The sequence below is a fragment of the Cyprinodon tularosa genome, unplaced genomic scaffold (genome assembly GCF_016077235.1).
Source record: "Cyprinodon tularosa strain WSP-4 unplaced genomic scaffold, ASM1607723v1 ctg591, whole genome shotgun sequence".
Classification (NCBI taxonomy): domain Eukaryota; kingdom Metazoa; phylum Chordata; class Actinopteri; order Cyprinodontiformes; family Cyprinodontidae; genus Cyprinodon; species Cyprinodon tularosa.
Genome location: NW_024039331.1, coordinates 405,672 through 433,653, shown reverse-complemented (window position 1 = coordinate 433,653; position 27,982 = coordinate 405,672). Strand labels below are relative to the sequence as shown.

Below are 27,982 nucleotides of genomic sequence, written 5' to 3'. Positions count from 1 at the left end.
CGATTCTGCAACAGACAAAATCTGATCTCCACGGAGCAGGAAATGTCAGATCCCATCCTGCAGCCTGATGGTTTGTTTGCATTTAGCCTTTCATGTGAAGTGCATGTTATTCTGCCTGACATGTGAGGCTACCCCCATCTGCCTGCCTGCCCTGCAGCTTTTACATGCATGTGTGCTCATACCAACACATCCCTCCTCCGGGGTCTCAGCCTGTCTTCCTGATGATGTATTTTTAGTGTGAGTAACTCTAATTTAGCGTGTGTGTGGTGTTTATGCGTGCGTATGCTAACTAAATGAGCGCTCCATTCAACGCAGCCTTCCCTGCTGACCCAGTCCCAGATTCAATCACAGCCCAATGAAATCAGGACCCCGCCTACATTTAACTCATCTAACTTAACCTAAAGATTAAGGAGCTGCTGTTGAAAATGAGGTTTTCAAATTGAAAATAAATCGACTTTTAAGGGCGTAAGAGAAATCCTGTCTTGTATTATAAACTGGGTTGGTTTATTGTGGGACTCATAGGGAACGGTCTGCAGTGATGAACAGAACCTATTCTGTAGGGACTGAATAATACAGAAGATCCAGTTAGTGTGTTTAAAGGAGAATTCCGGTTTTTAACACTTTTAGCCCATTTTCTGTAGTGTCCAGGATGAAATCGAATGATCGACACCAAAATTTTGACAATTGGTCCTGTCTCTGCTTTTTGGCTCATTTAGAATCCACCCCTGGCTGCTTCAGAATGGCTTCCATAGTGCATGTCCGATAAAGTCCTTAAAACAACCTTAAACGTTCTTTTTTTTAAATATGCTACTCACCGGGTCGTCATGGGGCCTGTTTACACTTAGTTGTAGTCTTTTCGCTTCACTCTGTGTACTCAGACGTCGAGGTGCTAACGTCTCTGTTAAACACTTTAAAAAACTCTGAAAATGGAATACGAAAGGTGGATTCTTGATTCTAGACGTCGGAGTACACAGAGTGAAGCGAAAAGACTACAACTGTGTAAACAGGCCCCATTTCCGTTTCCGGTGGCAGGGGAATATTGACTATTCCAACAGAACTCAATGGGATTTACAAAATGCTAAATAAAACACTACAGGAACGTTTTTTCTTTACGAAACTTTTTTTGGAACATCATTGAACAGCGCTGACGACCCGGTGAGTAGCATATTTAAAAAAAAGAACGTTTAAGGTTGTTTTAAGGACATTATCGGACATGCACTATGGAAGCCATTCTGAAGCAGCCAGGGGGGGATTCTGCATGGGCCAAAAAGCAGAGACAGGACCAATTGTCAAAATTTTGGTGTCGATCATTCGATTTCATCCTGGACACTACAGAAAATGGGCTAAAAGTGTTAAAAACCGGAATTCTCCTTTAAGTTCTAATAGCCTAAGGAGGTTTATAAGGCAACACCCTGTGGTATAAAGATCTGGTTAAAAATAAGTTATGTTTTTATTGGCGTTTTGTGAATGTTTGAAAAGAATGACTGAGAATTTAAGAAAAAAAAAGCAGAACAAATCAAAAAAGGAAAAAAAATGGGAAGAACGTTCCATCCTAAATCTAGCTATCACTTTATGGTTAAAAACAGCTGAAATAAAGCTAATTTCCATCCACATTCGAACTAACATTAAACATTCATATCTGTATTAAATAAATTCAGTCAGTTTGAAATTTTTTTTTATTTTTAAGGCTTCTTCTTCTGACCTTATACTAATGTTTAGGATAAACAATTGATTCCTAAAGACAACTTCAGAGGAGCTAATTACAGCCTCCTAAAATCAACAGTAAAGGCCTGGTTATCCTCCCTTTGCAGTGTGTCGCAGTGAGCTTGTCGCAGATATTTTTGATTTACGCCCAATTTTGAAGCGTGGTCTGCGCTGTTATTCCACGCCACAACGCAAGAGGGACAATCAAAAAATAGCTGTGGGTCTAGATACGGCCAAGGCGATGAGGAAGTGGGGGCAAGTTTGTGCGACAACAGAGGGACATGAGGGCCAAAAAGAGCGGAGATCCAGGTGGAAAAAGGGTCCCAGCGTTCGCACGCACCTCGCTCTTCTAGCTGGTCAAACTTTACGAGTTGTCTCCCACAATGGCGGTCATACAAACAAAACAAGCCGGTAAGGTACCAAACAGGAAATATAGTGTAGAACGGATATAGATTTGACCAATCAGAGGCCTCCTGTCTACAGTCACCTACAATTTTGGGGAGGTGCAGCAGAGTGTCTGTGGAAGGGGCGGGGCATACCTGTGTTAACTGCGACACACTTGCAGACGACCTGCTTTCCGAGTATAAATCAGCCTCAATGAGAAGAACATTAAAGCAAACAGAGCTGTGGTATCAGACAAAATATCGACATCCAGATTTACCAATTCAAATATTGGCATCTGAAGTGAAGAACTGTTGGTTGGAGCATCAATGGTTCTAACACTTTTTCATTGAATGAAGGAAAACATGAGCAGTGAGAAAACATCTTTAATTAAATATCATCATAAACGAGAGAATCTGGTAAACAAGTTAACAGTTCCAGGAAGTGGATTGTTTGTTAGTAATAAGACGTTTTTCCTGATCTTCTAAATGTGTGTGAAAATCCACTCACCAGCGTTGGAGATGCGCCTCCCTCTCTCCCAGTCCTGCTGCTCTCTGTCCAACTGCTCCTGCTGCTCCTTCTCCAGCCGCTCTCTCTCTGCCTTTTCTCTCTCTATCATTTCACGCTCCTGCTGCTCTCGCTCCATTCGCTCCCTCTCCGCCTGCGCCTCTCTCTCCTGGCGCTCGCGTTCCTGCCGCTCCAGCGTCTCCCGCTCCAGGCGCTCCCGCTCCTGACGCTCCTTTTCCTGACGTTCTCGTTCCTGCCGCTCCTTTTCCTGGCGCTCTCGTTCCTGGCGCTCCCGCTCCATCTCCTTCTGTCTCTGCAGCTCCTGGAGCTGCCTGGAGGAACAGAGAGCAGCAGAGAATGAGATGGTCAGCAAAGAGGAAAACATTTATAAGAGGTAAAAGCAGGAGGGAAAACAGGTGAAAGAGAAATCTCACAAGTGAATTAGACATCATCACATAAAACAATTCATTATCATCATTTCTCTGAGGTAGAACATCATCCTCTTATGCAATCGCAGCAGGCAGCTTTATTCTATAAGAAAGAAGAAGCAAAAAAACGAGTTAATATGACATGTGAAGGGCCAGCATGCGATGAGCAGTGATTGGTTCTCCTGCAGGGGGTTCCCAAGATTCAGGATGTGCTGAAACAAGTTCGGCCAGTAGGTGTCAGCAGAGGGCAACAGAAGAACAACAAGGACTCCTGTGAACAGAAGAACCGGCCTGAGGAGGGATGGATCAGATTTATTTACAATGTCAAAACAGACATTTTATAGAAAAATAAAAATCCCACATTATAAAGATGCTTAACACAAAAACATCTCAAGCGTTTGCATTTTCAATTGGAGCTTTATGACCAAAGCCTAAAGAGAAACCTGCAATTTAGTGTCTGTAGAAAATGTAAAAACGGCATCAAAAGGAAGACAGTCTGAACACGGACACACTGACAGACATGCTGCCATAATGCAGACTCTTTAGGGAACATTTTGCACCATTTGGTTTAAAACAACAATTTTTGTAAATGGAAAGTTGAAAAAGAAAAATGCAATCCAGAAATTAAACTTTAAAACAATTCTTAATCAGTGTAAGATTTTGAAAGCAACTTTGCCTTTTTTTTTCCTGATTTGAGAGTAACTTTCCTGTATTTTTCTTCCTTTATTAAATACATTTCTTTTCCATTTTTCTTTTAGTTTTAAAATTTTTGTAAAATGCTGCTTTTTTTCCTAACTTTATTTTTTTTTATGATTTTTTTTTTCAGATTGAGTTTAATGAATTGCATTCTTTCCAAGTTTCATTTTACACATCACATTCTATTGACTTCAAACCTAAACATTAATTCAGGCCAATAGAAATGCTTCTCCCCTCCTCACTCCAGAGGAAAGCCCACCCACAGAAGTCAAAATATAATCTGGAAAAAACATTCTGAATAGGATGAAATTTATAAAACTTTATCTGAAAAATAAAATGTGAAAATATAAAATAAGTAAAACAAAAATGTGATGGCATTTGCAACAACAACAACAAAAAGTATATATATATTTATATGAGAAAAGATCTGAGAAAACTGTAAACTTGCTCTCAAAATCTTATATTGATTAATACGTTTTTTAAAAGTTTCATTTCTGGATTGCGTTTTTTCAAATGTCCATTTATGCAGTGTGTTCTTTGCTTTGCAACAATAATGGTGCAAAATTCATTCTATAGACATTCAGCAGACAGATGTCCAGAAGGAGTCTCCTTCCTGCAGAAACTCTGGTCATCTTCTTCCCTGGCTTTATTCAGCCTGAGCTTCGCCTCACCCTCCTCTTATTTCATTTCCTCTGAAGTTTATCTGTTTATAGTAAATGTCTGCACATGCACAGTGTGTGAAACCAAGGTTGAACTGACTTGTCTGTGCAGGATAAAGTAGCCAATAAAGTCACTTCTGGAAAAAAAAAAGAAGCAGACACTGTGGGAAGTAGTGAACAATCAGGTTCACACATCCAAGGCTCCACATTGATCCTTCATGTTGATGGTGCATAAATCATATAAGGATAGAGAAGACAGGAAACGAGTGCCACCTCACACAGACACACCACATCAGGTGGCCTGCCGTCACGCCTCCTGTTCCTCTGAATGCTGACTCAATCATCAGCATAACGGTCGCTTCATACACACCCTCCTCCTTCCATCCTCCTCCAGGGACGCACATGTGCTCACACTCATGTTTCCACTTGTTTTTTTCACCAACAGATGATGTCAGAGCTGTCAGCAGGTTCATGAGAAATGTTTTGAAGGCTGCTTTCAGTTAAAGGTTACTGGTCTTGTGTTGACACACATCAGAGCAATAGTTTGGTCAGATTTAGCTCTGTTCTAATCTCACTGCTTTGGATCTTTCCTTTAGGATATTCCCACACTGCTGGGAACCTGACATGTACGTCCATGTGGAAGAGGACTTGTAAACATGTCGTGTTCCTGTTTCTTACGCTGAAGCTTTCAGGGTTTAATGTGTCTGTAGCTGCAGGGGAATCAACTCCAGTCAGGTTTACACAACGAAAACAGATGCTCATCTATGAAGTGTTCCTTCAGAGCATTTTATTTATTTAGGGATGGTGACCCCGATCTTATGTGTTTTGTCTTTATAATGGTCTGTTTTCCCAGGGATTCACCGTACAGCTGAGACTTTTTTTGTTGACAACCAAAAGAAACCACGGCATGTTGTCATGGTGACATGTCTTTGGTGTGGCTGCCATTACCAAGTGAAGACTCAAAGTTAGCCGCTTTAGTGTTGGTGGGAGATTTAAAACCAAGCCACATGAGGCACAGAGATGTTAGGAGCTATTTGAAATGAAACGGTATTTTAAAACTTAAAGGTCACAGCCACAGCCTTTTCATCAAGACAATATAAAAATAAATTACATCCAAAAGACGTCTAATGGTGGAGAACCATAGTATCAATTTTACTGGAATAATAAAACACTGCAAAGAGTTAAAATCAAAATAAGTAACTTATTCTTTAAATAAGGAAATTTTTCTTTCATTGAGGAGGCAAGTGAGACCTTTTGCCAATAGAATAAAACAATTTACATTTAAAATAAGAACAATTGCATTGTCTTATTTCAAGTGCATATAATTTAATTATCTTATTTTAAGAGTAAAATGCCCATTCCATTGGCAAAAAAATCTTATTTACCTACTTAAATTAAGGGTGAATACATATAATCTAAGACATTTTTACTTATTTCTAGATCCTTTTTGCAGTGCATAAATAAAGGTTCTATAAAGTTTGACTGGTCCAGAATATGTAGACATTTACCTCCAGTTATGATTACCTTTCTGGTGAAGGGATCCTGCACCAGAAGTAATAATAATAATAGATGCAAAAAATGCTGCAAAAGTCCACAAAAGAGTATCAGCAGGGGTTTGGAAAGGAAAAGTGGCAGCTAACTTAGCCTAGCTTAGCTTTACTATGGTGGACAGTGAGTAGGAGGAGGCTGCTGGTTACACCAAGCATAGATCTTTAGCAGTGGAAGCTTTTCCCCTCCTCGGTTGTGGAGCTGGATCAGTTTTAGCTGTTTGCTTCAAGGTGCTGACTAAGTGAAGCCTGAAGCTGGTGCTTCCCATGACTTATTAGCCAGAAGCAGGACTATGATGACACAAGCCTGTACCTCTGATGCAGGAGTGAACCTGCCTGTAGACAGGGAAAAGGAACTCCTATTACCATCGTTTCATTCATAAAAATTGTCGAAGTTCATCTCTTAGGCAGTGATTTGAGACATAATTTTGCAGTACTAAAAGATAATATAAAAATGCATTAAAATATGTAGTACAAATAAAAAGCATCACATAAACCCAGTTTATACAGTTTAATTGCACAAAAAAAGGAAAAAAAAAAAAAGCTTTTTTGGGGTGATTTAGACTTTAACATTTGTTTAAAATTTCCAACCGTTTGTGCAGGAAAGCAGCACAGCGAACATGTTCTTCAGTGAGATCTAGGTCAGGTTATGAAATATAATCCTTGCAGCTTCTAATTGCTTTGTTTGCTGGTATTATGATGAATTACACAGTTAGCTGCGCTGTCATCAGGCTGCATAACCTTCAGTTTCTGCAATAAAACGCTTCAGTTTCTCTCTTCAGCTGAGGGTTATTTGTGATTCGCTCAGTCAGAGACAAAACTAACGGTTGAAAAGCTGATGATCATGGAGGGAACGAAAGAAAAACATTGGTGCAACCTCGGCTCAAGACACAACAGCTCTGAACTTGCTCTCCTGACTAGTGCACACGCTGGTCTGTCCCAGTTCTCACGGTACCTCGGAGGTTCACTGATGTAATTACAGAAACACGGAGCTAACCTGGATTCCTAGCTGATGGAAGTGTAGCACAGACGGATCTCTGAGGGGTTTACCGTCCCCTCCTGGGGGTGGGGGGGGCTTATGCACAATAAAACATCCGCTCTGGCAGCAAATGAGTCCCTGTGTGATTCACAGCTCGGTACAGCAGCAGAGCATCTTCATAGTTAAATTTAGCTTACAGTGTGATGGCAGCAGAATTAGTCCAATCAGCAGGATCAGTGGGGGTTCCACCATTTCTTTATTTGCCTCTGCTATTTCCTATTCAAGTACACTTACCATCTGCCTTGCGCTGCACAGTTAACCACAAAACGACTGCTTTGGGTTGTTTCACAAAGTGGAGTTTAATAATTTAACAAATGACTAGTTTAGGGTCAGCTGCAGAGCAAAGCACTTTTTAAAGTCTGAGCTTAGGAAGGATGAAGAGAAGAAAAACGCATAAATAAAACCTTTATTTGGGACAATGTGCTGAAAAACTGCTCCACAGCAATAACACTGAGATGCTGGTGATGTAACCACTGAGAAATATCCACATGTTGTTAACAGAGCTCAGTTTCAGCTGGTTAAAGAAAGCAGATAAACAACCAGCTAATAGATGTTTATACCATAAACCAGGATGATTACTGACATCTGATCAGACACCCTAAAAACGAGATCGACTGATACAGGTTTTTTTAAGGCTGATGGGGATACGGATAATTTCAGTCTAACCGATCCCAGACATGCTGCCAATTTTTGAAGTCACTATTTATTTTTCTTCCATTTACATGACAAAAAAGTCCCAATGATAAATGATACACAAGTCTCCATTTAAACAAAAAGAGAAACACCTGGTACCTGGTGTCTTATTCATAGAATGCAGCGTTAGCAACATTAGCAGTTAGCCATGGTTAGCTATCATAGTTAGCATAGTTCCCTGGCTTCTTACACAAAAGGTGAAAAGTGAAGGTCTGCAGGGGGGTCTCTGATTGGTGGAATAGAGACGGAGTGGAGATGGAAAGGCAGGCTAATGTTACCTTTCTTCCATGAATGTTAACCCAGGAAGAGGACCAAAATAATAGTTTTCAGGTTAGAATAAATGACCAACACACACACAAAAAAAAAAAACTGTTTTCACACTCTGGACTATCAGAATGGTTTTCACTGAGGTCCATCACCAGCACACATTTACAGGGGGAAAAAAAAAAGTCACATTTCTGGCCTTTTTATTTGAACCTTTACAACTAAAACATCGTCTGATGAGCCGACTACAGGCATCTATAACCCTTCTAGCTTATTTTCCTGATTTTTCTTCGAGTCTGGAGTTCCCGTGTTGTTCTGAGGATGTGACGTCAATCGCATGCATGTGTCCGACCTAGCAAACAATGGAAGGGTTATAATATAATGATCCATTTTGTACATACTCAGAAGCCACCGTCATCCAGCTCAACTCAGACACCAATTGCAACTCCTGGAAACGTGAAAATAGTGAAACCCCCCCCCCCAAAAAAAATAACAAAAAAAATAACTTGTTAAAGGTATAGAGGACGCTCTTTTATTTCCAGGTGGATCATCTAAATAAGTGGTCCTCCTAATTGTCAATCATTCTGGTGATATGTTTACTTAAGGCCGCCATCTTTTTCTGCGCATGCGCACATTCAGGCGTATATCTGTGGTGAGCTATGGTTTCAGTCATTGAAGCTCACCTTTCTCACCACGGTTCTTTTAAAAATGGCCGAGGGTTGCAAGAGAAAAAGTCTCTACGAAGTGTATGGGAAGAGAAGAAATGCCTAAGAAGAGGCAGATATATCCCAGAATGGGATACATCTACGGGATATGCCGTCACACCGGCCTGCTGTCGGGTGACTAATAAAGATGGCGCAGGGACCGCACAGTGGAGGAGGAGTTACATCACCAATGCGGAGAAAAAAGTAAAGCTCATCTGTCTGAAAGTAAGTTAACAGAGTTCGCTATAAATTCTATTTTATAGTCCTCACTCTATATAGTGATTGAGGGACTATGAGATTGAGCAGATTAGTGCTGCAGTTACATGTTATGGCCACATGTGGCAGTATAACTAGTAAACTTTGTAATGTCTCTTTAATGATATCAAATGGAGTGTGCGCTAATGCAGGTGCATGATGTAATCTCAAGACATGGCTGCTGAACAGCGGTGGTTCTAGGCTGAATTGACCAATGTGGGACCAGGGTTTGGTTATGGGGCCACAGAAAAAATAATTAAACAACTTACAGGTTAAAGTTTATCTTTGTATGAACAACATGAATCAAAGACTCCTTTGCAGTCCTGGAAACCTCAGATCTAGCAAATGAAAACTGTAATTCTATCCATATATGACTAAAGACCAAAACTGCAACAACTTTATTTTTAAATTGCTGATGAAATAAGAGTGTAAATATAAAAATGTATTTGGTCCATCAGTTGTGGTTTCTGTTCTACATATAAACATAATTTATTTACCATACATTTATTATGCAATATGTCTTTGATAGAGGGGCCATAATAGGGGCCAGGACTAGTTCTGCAGGTGGCCCCTCACTAGAGACCTTTACCATGCTGTAAAAGCCTTGATGAGTCGTGTAGACATGCACGTATCGGCTGATGTTGGTACAAGAACAGACCAAATACCTAAATAAAGGCCAATCATAACAGCCAGCTGATATATATGGTCTACGTCTACCAGATACTCCTAAAACCTTTTCACATTTTGCAACATTAGAGGAATAAACCTTAACTGCAGGAAAATTATATGATTACAAAATGACAAATTCTGATCAGAGAGGTGGAGTGAAGCCGTTCCAGCCGCCTTTCTCTAATACCTCTTAATAAAATCCAAAGCAATCAGTCTTATGAAGAAAGCTGATTAGCAGATTAGAGTCCACCTGCTTATGATTTAAGCTTTAGTGTTTCTGTAAACAAACATTAAGAGGACCAAGGAATGGAGAACAGGTTGGGCAGATACTGAGAGGAAGTTTAACACAGGGTTAGAAGAAAACAGAAAAATATCCCAGGCTATAAAAAACTCATAGTTCAATGAAGAAGCCAGCCTGAGTCACAGAGAGGCCCGACAGCCGGGCTCCATTGATGGTGATGAAGCAGTGCAACCCCAGACATTTGGACTTTTTGTAAGAGTTTCACCATTTCTAGAGTATACATAGCAGATATGTGAGAGGAGCAGCTGTGGTCAGATGAGTTCAAATGTTCTCACACTAACAAAATGCTTCCTAGAACTGAATACCAACCAGAAAACATTTAAAAAGTTAGTCAACCGCTTCAGTGAATGCAGATAGAAAGCATCAATCAGGCTCTTAATGCCTGGATGTGGTGATGGAGTCAGAGCTGAATCTTCAGAGGCTCATAAATGGTGAATGGCCTGAACTTGTAAAGCACTTTTCCAAGTCAGGAGACTTGACCAAAGCGCTTTACACTACATTCAGTCATTCATCCGTTCACACACACACTGATGGTGGCAAACTAGATTGTAGCCACAGCTGCCCTGGGGCTTGCTGACAGAAGCAAGGCTGCTATACACTTGCACCATCGGCCCTCTGATCATCATCAGTAGGTAAGGCAGGACACAATGCCTGACCAAGGACCCAATGACACTGAAAGCCGCAGTCGGGGCTCGAATCATCATCCCTTCGATTTCAGGGCAAACTCCTACACCCGACACCACTGTGGCCCATAAAGACAGGATCAAAATCCACCTTCCGTCACCTAAAGAAAGTCTGCAGGATTTAAGGACTAATGTTAAACTACTTTGTTGCTCTTTAGAAGAATTGATCCCTGCAGTGGTGTCTTCAAAGGTCTGCCTTAAAGTGGATCAGACAGCTGCAGATGATCCAGAATGCTCCTGCCTGCGTCCTCACTACAACTAAGAAAGTAGAGAACATTAGCCCAGTTCTAATGTCCTTCCTCTGGCTCCCTGTATCTCAGACAACAGACTTTAAAATCCTCCTGTTAATCTATAAATCACTGAATGTCTGAGCTCTAAAATACTTCACAGACTTACTGACAGTGGATCAACAGACAAACCTCTAAGATCTACTGGATCAAATCTACTCTGCAGAACTAGAACCAAACATGGAGAAGCACTAATCTAGAACAAACTCCCAGAAAACTATAAAATTGCTGAAACCCTCACAGATTCGTTTGGACTGGCCTTTGACTAGGCCGTCTAAACATCATTAGTTCAGGCTACAGTTTTAGTATCAGTCATTTTAACATTCATTTCTTGGAATTATCCTATAATAATTATTCCTATTCATTGATAAATGGTTTACCTGCATGCCATTGCAATGTACTTTATTTAATATGCAGCACTTAAAATAAAATGGCCTTGTTGACAGCAGTGAGGAGGGTCCAGATCATCATCCTGGAATGGAGCATTTTACTCAACTCAACAGCTATAAATAACTCCTGTCATCTGCTGCTGGGACACATCCCAGCAAATAAACGTGAACACAGAGAGGCTGTTCCATTTCTCCTCTGTTGCCTCATCTTTTCTACTACGGGAGGCTGTCAGCAAAGAGCGTGAACTTGATGAATCAATCCTAATTAGAGGAGGGCCGAGTTCAGCTCCATCATCGAACTGAACTGTTTTTTTCCCTCTGATGTTTGAGGGATGATGAGCCGCTTTTAGCAGAGGATGTTTAAATCCTCCAGTGTTGGACAAATTTGCCCTAAAAGGAAAAGCGGGGTTGAGAAATGGAAGTCTGATGAACTATGAAGTTACTGATGATGTATCCTGTGAAGCAGCAAGCAGCCCTGTCAGACAGACACAGGAATGTAACACAAAGCATTCCCTTCAGATGGACATCACGGCATTCCTAAATGATGCGAACATGAACTTAAAATAGCTTGTTGGAAGCATAGAAGATGTGCGTATGATGTATAAACCAGCAGGTGTGAATCAGAGAGAGAAAGGGAGGCTGTAAAGCATCAGGGGGACACTGCTGAGCTTACCGAGCTGCTTTAGCAGGTGATGTCACGCTCTTCTCAGAACTCGCATTCCTGATCGCTTAGAACAACTCTCACATTGTTGTAGGTTTTAATACAAAGGCGGCTCAAAGTGTTTTTGTTTGAACTCAGGATGAAGAGAACCCAAGCCTGAACCTGGTCACTTCCAGGAAGCAGATTCTCCTCCTCCTGCCATCTCTGCACAGCTTCCCCTCCTCATGACTGAACTCCTCCTTTCCTCCTCACCTCGCTGCCTCAGAGAAACCGCACCGGATTCAAAGCTGTGAAAAAGCCTCCTGCAACATGCAGCTGGCGTCTCTCCTCGCCTCCTGATAAGAGTTGCCAGGGAAACCGTTGCTAAGGGAGTGTGGGTGGTGACATGGCCTGAATCCCTAACAGGCTCACAGACATGCATGAACTTGTGCGCATCTTGACTTTCAATTTTTAAAGAGTTAATGACTGAGGCACTTTGAATGAAAAGAGGATTCGTGGAAGCTACAGAAACATCCTGAGCGGTGGAACAGAGGATAGTAGCATCGACGTGTCTCACGTTCCTGCAAAAAAGACCCCGAACAATGAAGACGGCTGAAATCTTTCTGTTAAACAGAACTGTAGCTGCTGCAGACGTCCACCCATGAAATTACATTTGGGTTCATATCCACTGGGCCTTCCTACCAATCTCTAGACCCCAGGGGTCAAAGTAGTTCCAGAAGGTTGCACCAGAATCCATCTCATCAAGTCATCATGTTCAGATTGGACTCACTTGTTGAGATGAGTCTGGTGTGCTATTGCTTGGTTGGAAAGAAAACCTACGGCCACACAGCCCTTTCTGGAACCAGTTTGACATCCCAGCTCTAGACAGACCCACAGCATGATGATTGAACCCCCAAGAGGCGTACTGTCTGGAACCCATACAGCACTGCTCAGCCCAAAGGCCAAGATAAAATCAGAGACCTCTAACATTAACACGCCTCAACGCCAACCTCTTATGCAGCAGGGTGAACCCCAACACCAAACGGCTGAGCTATTCCCGCCCTCCGCCTCTCCACACAAGCCACTTAAAGGTAGTCAGGTGTCTCTCAAGCATCCTTACAAAGACCTTTTGCCAGTATCGACCTCCAAGCTGAGGTTCATCCATCCAGAGACGTTTCTGGCTGTGTGGGGATTAGGTCCCTTCTCTGACTGCTGCTGGTTCCCATCTTCTCTGGGAACTCAATCTGTCCTACACAAACACTCTAGACGAGGGATCAGCAACCCAAACTGCTCACAGAACCATATCGGACCAAAAAAATTAAAAAACAAATCTGTCTGGAGCTGCAAAAATGTAAAGATCTTACATATGCCTCGTATTGCAACACAGGCTCTAAGTTTATTAGACCGAAATAAACAAGGACTATATGGGCTCTAAATATATAATAAGCAATCATGATTAAATGTTTATCCTGGAGCAAATGTCACATAGAAGCATGAGGTGACGCTTTCATCACGTGGAATGGAATGATAGAAACACAATAAAGGAATCTTTCTATAGTGGATGTGTTTCTGTTGGAAGGAGTGGATTGAGTCATGAGGAACCAAGCAGGAACTGACATCCATCAGAGCAGAGCTCTCTAACCATGAAATCCCACAACATCCCTCACCAGCGTTCTTTGGTGTTATTTTTATTTTGAGGATTTGGGGGAAAATGGAAGAAAGTTCCCATCCCTGCATAACAGAACTACCTGTTAGATCTGTGAACGGTTTTCTATGCTTGCAACCAAACTAGCAGCAGTAGTAAAGTTTGAAGACGTAATCCACTTCTTAAATCTATCTTTACTCTCCTCTAATTTATTCAGAAGTTCTGCAATCGCACTTTTTCTCTTACTCCCAACTTTGTAATTGCCTGCATATTTAACCTTCGCGCCACGCCTCCCTGAAACGTGTTGCAGGCTATGACTACTGATCTCTACGGCTATAATGCAAGAAATGTTTACATTTATTGTTTACATTTATTTATTATACAAATGTTTACAGCATTGGAAAACATCCTGAATGTTTGTTTGACCTCCTGCACACCAAATAAAAAAACTTTTTTCATAAATGTTTGAAAAAGGTCAAGGGAGCAATAAGGGGTTGGGGGCGCTAAAGAGCCACATTCTGCTCCGGTGCCACGGGTTGCCGACTCCTTGTTTAGAAGTATAAGACAAAACAGCATTTCCCTCATGCCATCTACCGTTTTAACCTATAAAAAATAAAACCCAGCTTTTGGGATTCCACAAAATACGAACATCTTGTCTCAGCTGTTTGTTTTTACAGCAAGTCATTTAAAACTATCCGTTTGATCCGACTGGCAGCAGGAAATAGTCTTTCAGCCAACGGATAAAAAGATCCAATTAGGAGTTTCTGACCAATCAGTAAACAAAGAATGTAAACAACTTCCATTCACTCTAACAATGAAACTTTTCAGTGTAAAAGATGTGACTGAATAGGAAAAATCAGCTCTTTTCAATATTGCTGGGTTGTTTAAAAATAAAGCTACAAGCTGTAAGTCTAAGAAATCCTTTTTTTTACTCCAGAAGGTGGACACATACGCCAGGATACCCAGAAAGTATCTCATCGACCTCCATTAAAATGAAATGAGGTGTTCCAATTAATACCATTTTAGAGCCGCATAGCAGAATCAGGGGATTGGCATTTTATTATTTTGTCAGCATTGTGCATGAGTTCCTTTGAGATTATCTGAAGTGCTTACATTGTTGCTCCAAACATTTTCTATCCTTTGTTCTTTTTTTTTTACACATTTTTTTGTCTAAATAAAAAAAATGGCAGCACACATCAGGGATCGTATAGACTGATGTCAAAATAAAAGCTTACTTTCTGTCAGTCCTATTGTGGAATAAATGTGTAGAATTTAACCCTTCATAGGGCCAGTTAGTGTTTTTGATCCCTTGCATACTCGTTATAAATGGACTCCCCCCGTCCTTCAGTGAGGTCTAGAAGCAAAAGATCTATATCCAGCCATTCAGCAAAGATACTGTACATCTTATTTTGGTATTTGACCAATTAGATGAGCCCTTGAATGATATATTACCTACTGGAAATTAAGTTGGAAAAAAAAAGTTAAGTCAAGAAAAAAAGGTAAAAAGTTTATAAACAAACAAGTGTAAGTGCCAGTATCAGCATTACTGCCTCTAAGGTTATGTTGGACCAAATAAAATGTGTTTTTTTCACTCTGAGTGTTTTTCATGAATTTCTTATCGAAGGTCTTTTGTTATTTTTCTTCATATATTCCGGCAAGTTGGTGTTTCTTGTTATTAAATTGACATTCATTTTTGCCATCAAAATATCCACATTTTCTAATGTTACAAAGGTATTAAGGTCTTGTCCTGGCTTCTAACAACACTATTGGCTTGAAATTTGGGTTTTCAAAGGGTTTCACTGAGTGCAGAAAAACAATAATCAGGTTAATTGATCATTAAAATGAATGTTCTTTGAGTCAAAAGCTGCATATTTGATGTGGAATTCAGAACATCCCAATAGTCCAATGTCTCTGCAGCTGCATCTAAGGCCTTATGCTGCAGCGAGTTTACATGCAAAGTCAATCGTTGACGTGCGTCAAGGCGCAGCAAAAGGTCCCGCAGCGTGTTTTGAGCAGCAGGCGCAGCGTGTCTGAGCAGCTGAAGCAGCGCGTCTGGAGCCTTCAAGCATCTGACGCGCACGACGCACCGCAAACGCGCTGCTGCTCGAGATGGAAAAATTGAACTTTTGCTGCTCGACGCGCCATGTCAACCAATCAGAGAAGCTGATCTGGGAGCTGGCCGTGAGACAGACACATCGCTGATGATCAGAGCGCTGTGATCACTCCTCTGAAACAGTTTATTGACGCCTAAATTAACTTAAAATACAGAAACCTGCCGACAGAATGTTTGCTTTTATTATCTTGGTGCCTGCAGTTTGGATTATGTACATGAAAACTACATTCCAGCCGCCGAGGAGAACCGCGAGGAGGCGACCGGGCCATAGGCTGCTGTTGAATTTTATTCCCACTGATCACAGCAAATATAGCTGCAAGGCAGAGAAAGGATAGAGTAGATCCGCCCAACGCGCGCCAGACATACTTTTGCACCGCGCAGTCAGAGCAGCAAAGCTGCTTCAGTCGCGCATCACAACTAAACTGGTACAAGCAGCAAAAAGGAAGCAGCAGATGCGTTTTTGCTGCTCCTGCTGCGTCCGGTGTGAACGTAGCATCACGCTCCACCACCAGGTTTAAGCCTTAAAACAAGCTGCAACTGGAATCTAGGAAAGGGGCTAAAATTGAGGATTAGGTGCAAAATAAAGCACAAGCTTTTTGTAAATGTAATAAAACAAAATAAAAAAAGCAGCAGAGATAAAAAATAAAAAGGCTATCAAATTCTGATTGCCGCATTTATAATTTTATATTATGTCCTCACAATAAGAGAAACCTGCTGGATCTTCTGGGACACTTTCATTTGGCTAAATCAGAGTCCAACTGGACTCACCAGCTCAAAGCACCAGGAAACGTTAAATGAATGGAGATCAGCCCAGATGGACCATATGGTCCCACTCTAGTGAAAATACAGTCCAAATGTGCAGCATGAAAACAAACACGTGTTGTGTCCCCCTAACTAAGGATAAAAACAATACCATTCTTTAAGTACATCTCAATCAACTGATTTAAAAAATGTACTTTCTACTTGTTTGTACAGTGATGCTGTTATTTATAGATTCATAAAGCAGCTGAAAACAGAAATCTAGTTGTCCATATTTTCATTCTTCCATGCTCACTTTTCAGTGCAACACATTTCTTAGCACCTCCCAGCGTGTCTTGCTCCCACGCAACACACCGCTATCTATACCACAGCCTATTATTTCCAGCTCATGCCTTTTTAATCCCAGAGTAGCACCCTACATTTCTGAACAGGTGTTTTATCAACGCTTCCTCCCCGTTAAAAAGTGCACTCAGCCATGCAGTCATATTTTCATTAGTGCTGCAACCCACACCACAAGGAACCAGCCTGCTTCTTCGTCCATCTACGTCTTCCTGAAAGAGGGATTAAACAGCAAAGTGAGAGAAAGTGCGGGGGTGGTGGACAGAGCGGTGCGACAGATAAAGGAGCATTACATATCCTCCTGTCATGTGACCCTGTGGAAAAACCCATACTCTTGAATTTCCAGAAATTAAACTGGAAACGCACACGAGAGGCCAAAGCGATGAATGTGTTTAAATAAACCAGAGCGGTCACACAGGAATGTGACCAACCACTCAATGGTTCTCTGATTATCCAAACCCGAGTAGGAGGAGAGGAGACACTTGTTTTTGACATGTTTTTGATATTGCACAAATGATGACATTTTACTTTGCATTCCTGGGTAAATATCACAGAGAGGGAGAAAACATGGAGTGGTGGTTAACTTAGCAGAAGGAAACTGTGATTAAGTAAAGGGAAACTCTAAAGGAACGTTTAAAGGGCAGAGCTACAACTGGAGGAAAACAGTTATTCAAAAATAATACATTAAGATTTAAGCAGTGAAGAATAAAAGTATGAATTTTAATGAAAAAAAGTATATATATACAAAATTGTTTTATATATTCTGACACATTTCCTTCTCGTTCTGCTGATGCTGAAGGACTCTGCACTAACAGTAGGTTGAAGTCACATGAGATTCCAGATCCTAGTAGAGCCATGATGGAGCTGAGAAATGGCTTCTTCCCACCTCACTTTTTTTAGCTTTAAGGTAACAAAAATGAATCAAAATGAGGATGAACATCGGTCAAGATTTTGACCATTGATGAGGCCACGTGGAGGCTGTCACTACTCCAAGTTAAATGTTGGCTAAAGCTAACCAAAGGGCCCATTTTAAGGACAATGCATTGAAACAGTTCATATGCATTTATAGAGATACTGAGCTATCTCTACAGTTCTGCTGCTATAGGCTTAGTCTGCTGGAGGACATAGGGACCCCTGTTTCATCATTTTGCTTCATCCTATCTCTATTCTCCCACTCTGCAGAATCTGTTAGTTCAATCTCTAACGTTCTGCTCTCTCTGCTTTTCATCATAGTAGCTTCATCTGGTCTGTTCCTGTTTGGCTGTGACTCCATCCTGGAGAGAAATATCAGCTGTGCTGCTGCCATTGGAGATCGGACTATTTTTCCAGTGTAGTCCTGTTTCTCTGACTGTGACTAACTGGATGTGCTCTCTTCATCCTCTGACATGGGAGTTGGCCTGGAGCTCGTCCCCCTGGCTGTGTGTTTCCTGGACGCGGGCTGCCTTTAATAGCTGCTTCTGTCTCCTTGAACCCCAGTCGGCCTCAGCAGGTGGCCGCTCACACTGAGCCTGGTTCTGCTGGAGGTTTCTTCCTGTTCAAAGGGAGTTTTTCCTCTCCACTGTCGCTACAAGCATGCTTAGTGTGAGGGATTGCTGAAGAGTCAATGAGTCGATGCAATCAACTGGTTTTCCTTAGATAGAAAACTTTGAATCAATCTGACTGTATGATCTGGTTGAACTGTAAAGTGCCTTGAGATGACATGTGTTGTGAATTGGTGCTATAGAAATAAACTGAATTGAATTGATTTCTAATGCAGTAGTTTTTCTTGTGGTTGCATAGGAAGGCTTATTTTTATCAGAGGAGTGTAGTAACAAACTACAAATACTTCACTACTTAAGTAGAAAATTTGGTTATCTATACTTCACTAGAGTAATTATTTTTAGACACCTTTTTACTTCTACCCGTTACAGTGTTTTAGATATTATCTCTACTTTCTCCTCCTTACATTTTAAAACTAGACTCATTATTTTTATTGGATTTGAGCTTGTTTTTCTTAGGGCCTGTTGGTATCCAAAAAATAAAATACAATAAAACATCAAAATAATTAAGTTTGTTCCACACAATTTCTTTGTGGCTGGACTCAGTGCTGCCCCAACTTGTTTTTCAATGCTTAAGTTGATCCTCTAACTTCTACAAAAGAGTTTTCAAACAGTAGGATTTATACTTCTACTTGAGTGATAAACATTGATTGTGTTGATTGTGTTTTATATTTCTAGAGAGTAAACATAATTTCATTTCCCTTGTATGTCTTGTACATATGAAGAAAGTGACAATAAAAGCTGACTTGACTTGACTTAATTGCCCAGAGGTACTGTATATTGCAGATATGTAAAATGAGTAAACTTAAGTCATTTCACCAGAGGACGTGTGAAAGGAAAGTGGATAACTAAGAATGAGTGTGGAAAAAGGGCAAAAACACTGAATGCTAAGAGGGATAAGAAGCGAGCAGCGATGGAAATATAATATGAAAGTTTGTGTTTCCTGAAGCAAAAGCTAAAAGCTGCTGAAGAAGCTCAGGTAAAGGTTTGGAGGACAATATTTTATTTCCGGGTGGATTATCTAAATAAGTGGTCCTCCTAATTGTCAATCATCCTGGTGATATGTTTACGTAAGGCCGTCCTATTTGCTCGTCCAGTTAGCTATCTTTTTCCGTGCATGCACACTTTCAGGAGTGTATTTGTGGTGAGCTACGGTTTCAGACAGTCATTGAAAATCACCTTTCTCACTGTGGTTCTTTGAAAATGGCCAAAAGTCGTAACAAAAAAAGCGTCTCCAAAGTGTATGAGAAGAAAAGACAGGCCTTAGAAGAGGCAGATATATCCCAGAATGCTTTGCACGGAGAGCTCTCTCTATATAGTGATAGTGATTGAGGGAATTAAGGGTTAGAGCGGACGTTCGGACACAGTAAGCTTATATGATCTATGAGAACAGCAACTTTTAAACAGAGCGTGCACGAGGAGAAATGGGCTCCAGCATGCGTTTAATTAATTAGACGTTTCCACTTTGGAGCAGGTACAGGGTTGTGCATGTGCATTTTTTTTTTTTTTTTTAAGTGGAGAGAGTAATTGAAAAAAATGTAGCGAAAATCCTCCACAATACCTTTGATGGATGCCTGAGTAAAATCTGCCAGCAGATGGCGAGAGCGTACAATAACGTTCATGTTTACTGATCGCCCGACGCTAAAAAAAAAAGGACCAAGTAAACACTACTGGAACCACGTCTGTCGTATATGGCTTTATTTTACCATAAACGCATGGGTTTTGGTGTTTTTTAATTGCATAGTATTTCATCTAGATCTATCAGTGTTGTTTTCTGATAAGAATAGTTTAGCAGCCGTTCCCTGGTTGGATGAAAACAAAGGGCTGTTGAACCAGGAGGGTTTCAGATCAGCAGGAAAATTATTTTTAGTTCAAATTAAACACCTTCCAAAAAATATTTCTATTTTAGGAAGATGATAGGATCACATAGAGCAATGCAGTGAAAGGATAAAAGCCTCAAAAATGATTAACGGTTAATCATTATTGGATAAAACTTTTGGGCTTTAGTTTATATGAAAAACAGTGAAAAATGCCCAACCCTGTTATTCCCACACTCCCTCTCATTCATCCTATCCTCACTATGATTTACACAAACATCGCTTGCTCTCCCGTCCTGTTGATGCTGCCTTGTGAATCAGCAGATGACCTCAGCAATAGATCCACTGTCTGCCCGTCAGTTAGCCGACGCTAAAAATGGAGCTGAGAGGGGAAGCAGAAGAAGGTGGGAGGCTGATGTGAGTGGGAGAGGAGTAGAAGAGAGCATGAAGGAAAAACGGACAGCTCATTAAAACAAAGCCCCCCCCCCACCAATAAAATTAGAAATACCTCTGACTCAAAGCTAAAAAATGCCTCTGTGTGTGTGAGGCGCTCAAACACAGGCAGCATTTCTGAGGAACGACGTCAACAAGTTCAGGATTTCAGAATGATCTCACATGAGCCCTACAAAGGACCCGGTTCAACGGTGCAGGAGGGAGAAACCAACAACGTCTCAGCATCTAACGGCCTCCCCATTATGCGTACGCAGCTTAGCTAAACACAGTAAACCTTTAAATGATAGAGTGATGGAGATTCATACCTTCTCTGCAGGTCCATCTCTTCCTGTGAGGGGCCATTCTGAACCGGGGGACCCTGTCTGGGCAGCGTGGGGCCTGCGACACACAGAGCATAAAGTTCTTAGTTTCTGTTTGACGATTATAAATAGACACGCTATCAATATGTCATTTTGTTTAAACTTTATTTTGAAAGGAGACACCTTCTGTAGCGTTAGCTAAAGCGGGGGAAAAAACAAAAACAAAAAACTTCCTGGAACAATTTAATGTCCTATGTTCTGAATGTCAGCGGTTAAAGGCAGGGAAGGAACTCATTCATGGTTTAAACATCGACTGCGTGTGCGTGACTGTGGGCCCATAATCTGATTCCTTCTGCTCCACATACATGTCAGCCTACCATGCTGCAGCCTTTACCTCCTCCGTAATAACATTTATCACTGCATGAAAAGTGGGATTTTCGTCAATATACGGCACTGTAGATTGTCGTGGAACTTCAGGTTAGCGGCAGTTTACGGCAATTTGCAGGCTTCGTCGAAAACTCCCGTAAATTGTCAGAAATTGACGTGGAATTTCTTAGGCAGTGTTCCCCCCATGCCTCCCCCCCATGGAATTCTAGGGGAGGCTTTAACATGTAAATGAACATGCTGTGAGCTATACAAATGCAAACCAGGGTTGCAGGGGGGGTTTTACCCCAAGTGACATCTTTCTGAGGAAGAAAATCTCTGATACAAAGAGATCAGGCTTAGTATAGCCTCTTACATTTTAGCTTGAATTGATTTATTTAATTAAAGTATAGAGACCAAAACAGATCTTTAGCTGACAGAGCAATACATTTAGAGCAGTAATTATTTTTAAAAAAATTTGCATTTAAGATAAAAAATAAAATATTGTCTGTCAATATGCTCAATTCACAATTACTTAAGTGGAAAAGTTTCAAGAAATGAGTCTGAGATGATTTACTTTATAACATGGCGCGTTATCCTGCTGGAAGTAGCCATCAGAAGATTGGTACACTGTGGTCATAAGGTCCGGCCAGGTCAAGATCCACAATTGCAATCGCACCAAACAGGAAAAAGAACATCGACAAATTCCGGTTCGTCAAATTAAAATATAGCAGCAACAGATCGGTGACTAGAAATTATAGCACAATTCTTATAAATATCTAAAAAAATAAATAAAAAAAACTAACACCGTTTATTTAAATGATTGGATCCAAACTATTGGTTATTCACCAACGAGGAAGCACATTTCTCATCTCCATTAAAATATTTATTTTATACCGAGGGACTTAAAGTTTAATCAAATCCAGTTAAAAGAAACTTCTTATTACAGGAATGAAAAGAGATGCTGAGTTGTATAGAGTTCATAAAAAAAAAAAAAAAGCAGTCTTGAATTATCCTTATCTCTGTTACAAAAATCTACAAATATATATATATACATTTGGGCAGAAACTGAACATATGCTGGATGATGGTGGGATTTTTTTAATATGTCATATTAAATTAAGTGCTCACAGGGTTCATACAGGAATGAGTGACTCTAATTTAATGCTATTTTAATGCTATTAGAAATGATTTTAATGCCATCAACAAGAACCATGTACACAAGTTATTAGTGTACATGAAATATGAAGGAGCTGTAAGCAGAGTTCCATGACTCCTGTATGTATGTAAACACACACACACACACACACACACACACATATATATACGTATATATATTCTCTAGCTTTTTCTCCGCCTCGAGCTTCCTTTCCGAACATACGGCTTTATAAACAGTTCCACGCAAATTAATAGCGATATAATATCTGACGAAATTGTTTTTAGAAGCATTTTATTAAAGAATCATAAATGCAACGATAAACATATTTAATTAATTTTAGTGCCAATTAAGGCCTTGATTAAAAAAAGAATTATGAATTGTAATTATTTTTAATGATCCGCTGAAACCCTGGTTCATCTGGCGCATGCCCTCTACGATCTCCAAGGAACTCAGAGAGGAGGGGACGGAGCCACAGCGGCGGCTGTAGGCTTTGCTTTGTGCAGGCGGTCTGGAGCGCAGCGGGGCGGAGCAGAGCGGAGCGCAGACGGAGTATGTGGGATTTCGGGGTAAAACTCTTCTTGGACGCGATGGCGACTCTGCATCGAACAAGACGAACTCAAAGAAGAGATGCTAGCGGTAAATATATGTTCGATTACTGCCTGCTAAGCTAAAAGCGGCCTAGCCTGAGCTATGGCTAATAGCAGCCTAGCTATTAGCCTATCTAGCCTAGCCTTGCAAGAACAAGCTTTATTAAAGTGCTTTTTTGTGATTTACAGGAAGCAGTACGCCGTCTTAACAACTCGGAGACTAATTGCAGGCGCTATGAACCGGAGCAAGGGTAAGATTTAAAGAATATGCTTTCATTCTGCGGTAAAAGGTAATGGATACCGATCATAGCTTTACATTTTGTTTTCACAGACCTCCTTTTTGCTCGGAGCCATAATCAGCAAGTCCAGATTTGCACGATGATGATAAAGACGACATTGTGTGTAAGTGACTTGTTTTAATGTTTTCTCCTTCCTTGTTACTGTGACTTGCGTTTGATTTTTTATTTATACCGCTCTCATTTAATTGTTTTCCAGCTGCCTGTAAGACGTATTTTCAGACGGTACGCAGGAGCTTCAGATATACACTGCCAGCCAACACGCTGCGTGCGGAGGCTATCTGCTCGGAGTCGGGCCAGAAGAAAGAGGGTAAGACTTTATTTGGTGACTATTTTTCAGGTGCATTAATAGATGTGTTGTGTCCATACGCAGTGCGCTGATTCATTGTTTTTTTTTTTCAGCTGCTGAAAGCGAGGCAGAGTGTGCTAGCAGATGAGGAAGTGGAACTCTGGAAGTCCGCCGTCGTCAGCGGTGTCTCTGGATGGATTGTACGGTCGCCACCATTTCGTAGGCCGGATCCCTCTGAACTCTGTGTTAAGCTGCAGTCCCGGTTAGAAGCGATGCCGAAGTACAGGGCAACGCACAGTAGGCGTCTGCACATCGGACCTGCCTCGGAGGGAATGCTGCCAGTTACCTCCAACCCCGAGGAAGCAAACGGACCGTTCACGGACTTTTAATTTTTAGAAACGCATGTGTTTGGATACGCGTTGTATATAGTTGTGTGTGTTTTAATAAAGCTCTTTCTTTGCATAAACAGCTTCCTGGCAAATGTTCATTTCCTGTATAAATTCATTCATGTCCTTGATGGTAGCATAATAATTGTGTAGTAGTGTAGGATAACATAAATACACACCATATGAATGAATAAATATATGAATGAATAAATAAATATATATATATATGAATAAATATATATATGTAAATATATATATATGCCAACCAATCACGAGCGACTTTACTTGTTTAAAAAGAAGCGGTTCCGTCCAATACTCAGTAAGAAAATTAAAGCCTGGCGTGGCCACGTGTGGTTTTGCTGCCAATCACGAGCGATTTCATTTGTTTGAGAATAGTGGTTTCAGCCAATACTGAGAAGGTTATTCAAGCCAGACCTGGCCAGCCGCGCGGGTTTGCTGCATTCATATGCTAATTAGGGCCATTAGTACAGCTGATCGCTCTCCACATACGTCAGAGTCCGTTTCCGACAATTTGTGGCACGAAAAAACGCGGACAAGCACGGGTTGCAAATTGTCGGAAACTGACGAAAATCAGGCAGATCTGCGGGAGTTTACGGGGGTTTACGGGGACGAAAATCTCACTTTTCATGCAGTGTATAGAGATGAAAGCATCCTTCTCTTTTCTGTAAAGGTCCATTTACATGCTCACCGTTCCTTTTTGCTTCCTTAACACTTTTCCCCCAGGGGGCAAGGGTAGATAAAAAAGAAGCATGATCCATACACTATAAACTTCTTTCCATTTTATCTGGTTTTCTATAATGAATTAATGACATTTGTTGAGACATTCTGCCCAGGATGCACATATAGAGAAAACAGATGACACTATTAATGATGCGAGCATCGCCGAGGCTCCAGCATACTGGTGTGGACTTATTGTTTTAGTCTTCATAGTTGAGTATAATCATTCCTCCTTAGTTCTCCATGGCCACGGTGTCATCTGACAGGTTGGCCTTCCATTTTCACAAAAAAACTAAAGAAACAAAGATGGTAAACACGGCTATTAACTAGACTAGAGATAAATAAGAGGAATACAGCGTGCAGAAGAAGCTAAAAAAAAAACAGTTTCGTTATTTAATGCAGGGGTAACCAATTAAAAATCAGCAGAGTCCGAATAAAGAAAATCACCAACCAGTAAAGGTCTGGAGACATTTTTAATTATAATATGTTACTTTAAACAGAATTTAAGACTGAAATAAAATGACGTGCTTATGGATCCATGGTATAAATTGAAACATTAAATAAAAACATTTTTCAATTTTAAAATCTAATGTGTTTTGTTGGAGTAGAGAACAACAATCATTCAGTTTGGTATATAGACCATTTCCTGATTCACATATTTTATAAAACACCTGAACTGACCATTTCCCGTCTTAATGTTGGCAGTGGGCTTCATGCTGCCCTGCAAGGCTTTAAACCTGGGTTTGAATGGAGACTAAGCCATTCTAGAGCACATATCAAGGTGCTCATTCTGATCCTGGATCCATATTTATTTTTGATTCTGTTCATGGTGGAGAATCCTGCTTCACAGCAGCAGGTTGAGCCAAACATCCTCTAAATGTTCAGGGTCATCTTTGAGCACCATTTCACTTTTCTTTCACCAGTTCACCACAGTTCTTCCAGCAGTCCACACTTTCCCTGCTCTCTTTTTCTCATCATCTTCTCCTTCTTTCCCATCGCCCGGCTCGCCACAGGTTTGCCTGCTGTGTCCAAAAGTGGCAGCAGCAGCAACTCAGACTGACAGCAGCTCATTGGATCATTTTTGTCATGTGCAGCCTGGGGCCGATGCTATGAAAGGGCTTTACCGTATTGATAGGAGAAGTAGCGCAAGTGAAATTAGACACTGTTGTCGGACAACATGCAGTAATTAATAAATGTTTTAAATCATCTTGGGTCCAGATTAGCCAACAAGTGCGTCTGGATCCGGACCACGGCCCGTTAATCTGTGACCTCTGACCTAATGGATAACAGCGAGCTGGTTGGTTGCTTAGCGCCGTAGCACCAGAGAGGCCACTGCGCACCTGTCAGAGACGTAGAGGAAGGCCTGGGGCTCCTTGCTAGCTCAGTGGCACATTTATAACTGTTTGAAACCAACATTACCAAAAAAAATGTGTGTGCAAAAATAATAACAATCATAAGATTCTATTCGTTCTTAGCCATCAGCTAATAGGCATGAAAGACCGGATATTCAACATATTGACCTTTCAGTTTCTTGTATTGCTTTTTAAAAACAAAACATTTTTCCCTAAAACAATGAGGGAAATGGGCAACCCTTGTTCATGTGCAGCGCTGGGCCATACCTGTAGTTTAGGCAGTGACAGTGGAAGACGTAGACCGACTCAAACCCCAAACAACATGGATACCAAAAAAGCTAAATAACAGTTACCTCCTGATGAACATATAAAGAACTTGCTTTTTCTCTATATATTTCATTTTGATAGCTGGGAAAAATATCCCAGCATATTGTGATATCATGATAATATCGTATAGTCACCCAAGTATCTATACACGTATCGTATCGTGACACCCATGCCAATACTCACCCCTATGAAAGACACCAGATCAACTGTCAGAATGCAAGTTTAGAAGTTATGAAGACAAGTTAAAGAGTTAAAACAACAAAACCACAAGGAAATTCATGAGTCTTTAAAGCCTGACACTCCTCACCAGTTGGTGGCAGTGTTTAACCTAAAGGTTTTTCACAAACCACCTTCAAACTGAACTATGGGAATGATTTTAATGAAGGAGTAGCATTAGGTCAAATAAAACTGATTTTTCATTTAAATTCTGATCTGTCCTCTAATTAGGGCTGCTCAGTGGCGCAGTGGGTAGCACTACAGGAAGGTTCTGGGTTTGATTCATGGGATCTTTCTGCATGGAGTTTGCATGTTCTCCCTGAGCATCTGTGGGTTTTCTCCAGGTACTCTGGCTTCCTCCCACAGTTCAAAAACATGTCTGTTAGGTTATTTGGCTTCTCTTTCTCCTTAGGTGTGTGCATGAATGGTTGTTTGTCCTATGTGTTTCTGTGTTGCCCTGCGATGGACTGGCGACCTGTCCAGGGTCTACCCCGCCTCTAGCCCGTAGAAAGCTTGAGATAGACGTCAGCACGCCTTGCAACCCCACCTTGGGATAAGCGTGATAGAAAATGGATGGATTCTGATCTGGTTATAGTGTCTAACAGTTCATGCTTCTCACAGGGTGATTAAAAAGTAAAGGGAAACATGTCCGATACCCTGGACAGAAATGACCCGTCAGCAACATGTTAGATCAAAAATCAACACTTCATTTGGAGCATGTATTTTATGTATTTAGAAAACCTTCCAACAAAAACACCAATTATATTTTGTTGAGTTAGTTAATGTTTCATAAGATGATAACCAGGAAGTTTAAAGTAAAAGACGCCATCTTTAATCTCAGAGGGAAACACAAATGCCTCGTAGCAGATGAATATATATTTGATGAAGCCTGTTGTGAATATAGTTTGCAAGCAGATCAAACAGCCCAGACTGGAGTTGATATTGATCTAAAGCAGAATCAGTTTTTGCACAAACAGAATGAAGATCCAAACTTAAAGCATCTAGACGTAATAGAATATTCCATTTTAAATAAATAAATACAAAGCAAAGCATCACATCACTATCACTCTTTGGGACATTGTAGAGGAAAGCAACAGAGCTCCCAGTATCACAGTCTAATTAACACCTTCTCACGCTCTGACCTTTCAGTTTGACCTGAGCAGAGGCAGAGAGACCAACACTGAGTCAGCATGAAGGCTGCTTAATCACAGAACAGGCTGTTTGTCTGTTAGACGTTTTACCCAGAACCCATCTCTACCTGTGGAACGTCACGTTTTCTGTTCACACAGATTCAGGCCCAATGAGGGGATAACAGCAGGTTCCCAGCAGCGTCTGGACGGAGCAGAGCAGGAAGCAGACTGGACTGAACCTGCCGTCGGTTGTGTGTAGTAACTGGATCTGGGCCGCAGCCAGAACAGACAACTGCTTCTGCATATCAACACTGTGGCCCCGCTTAACACA

The 27,982-nt window shown here is 41.0% G+C and overlaps 1 protein-coding gene across 6 annotated transcripts in view; it reads right to left on the bottom strand.

The window, feature by feature from the left end:
* Nucleotides 1-27,982, bottom strand: part of enah (ENAH actin regulator) — a 145,363-nt gene that overhangs the window by 15,790 nt on the left and 101,591 nt on the right. For all 6 annotated transcript variants that reach the window (XM_038306795.1, XM_038306794.1, XM_038306792.1 and 3 more), the window contains 2 exons: nt 20,816-20,888; nt 2,596-2,924 (listed from right to left, as the gene is read on the bottom strand). In XM_038306795.1, the coding sequence (XP_038162723.1) occupies nt 2,596-2,924; nt 20,816-20,888 (402 nt within the window). The remainder of the gene's footprint in view (nt 1-2,595; nt 2,925-20,815; nt 20,889-27,982) is intronic.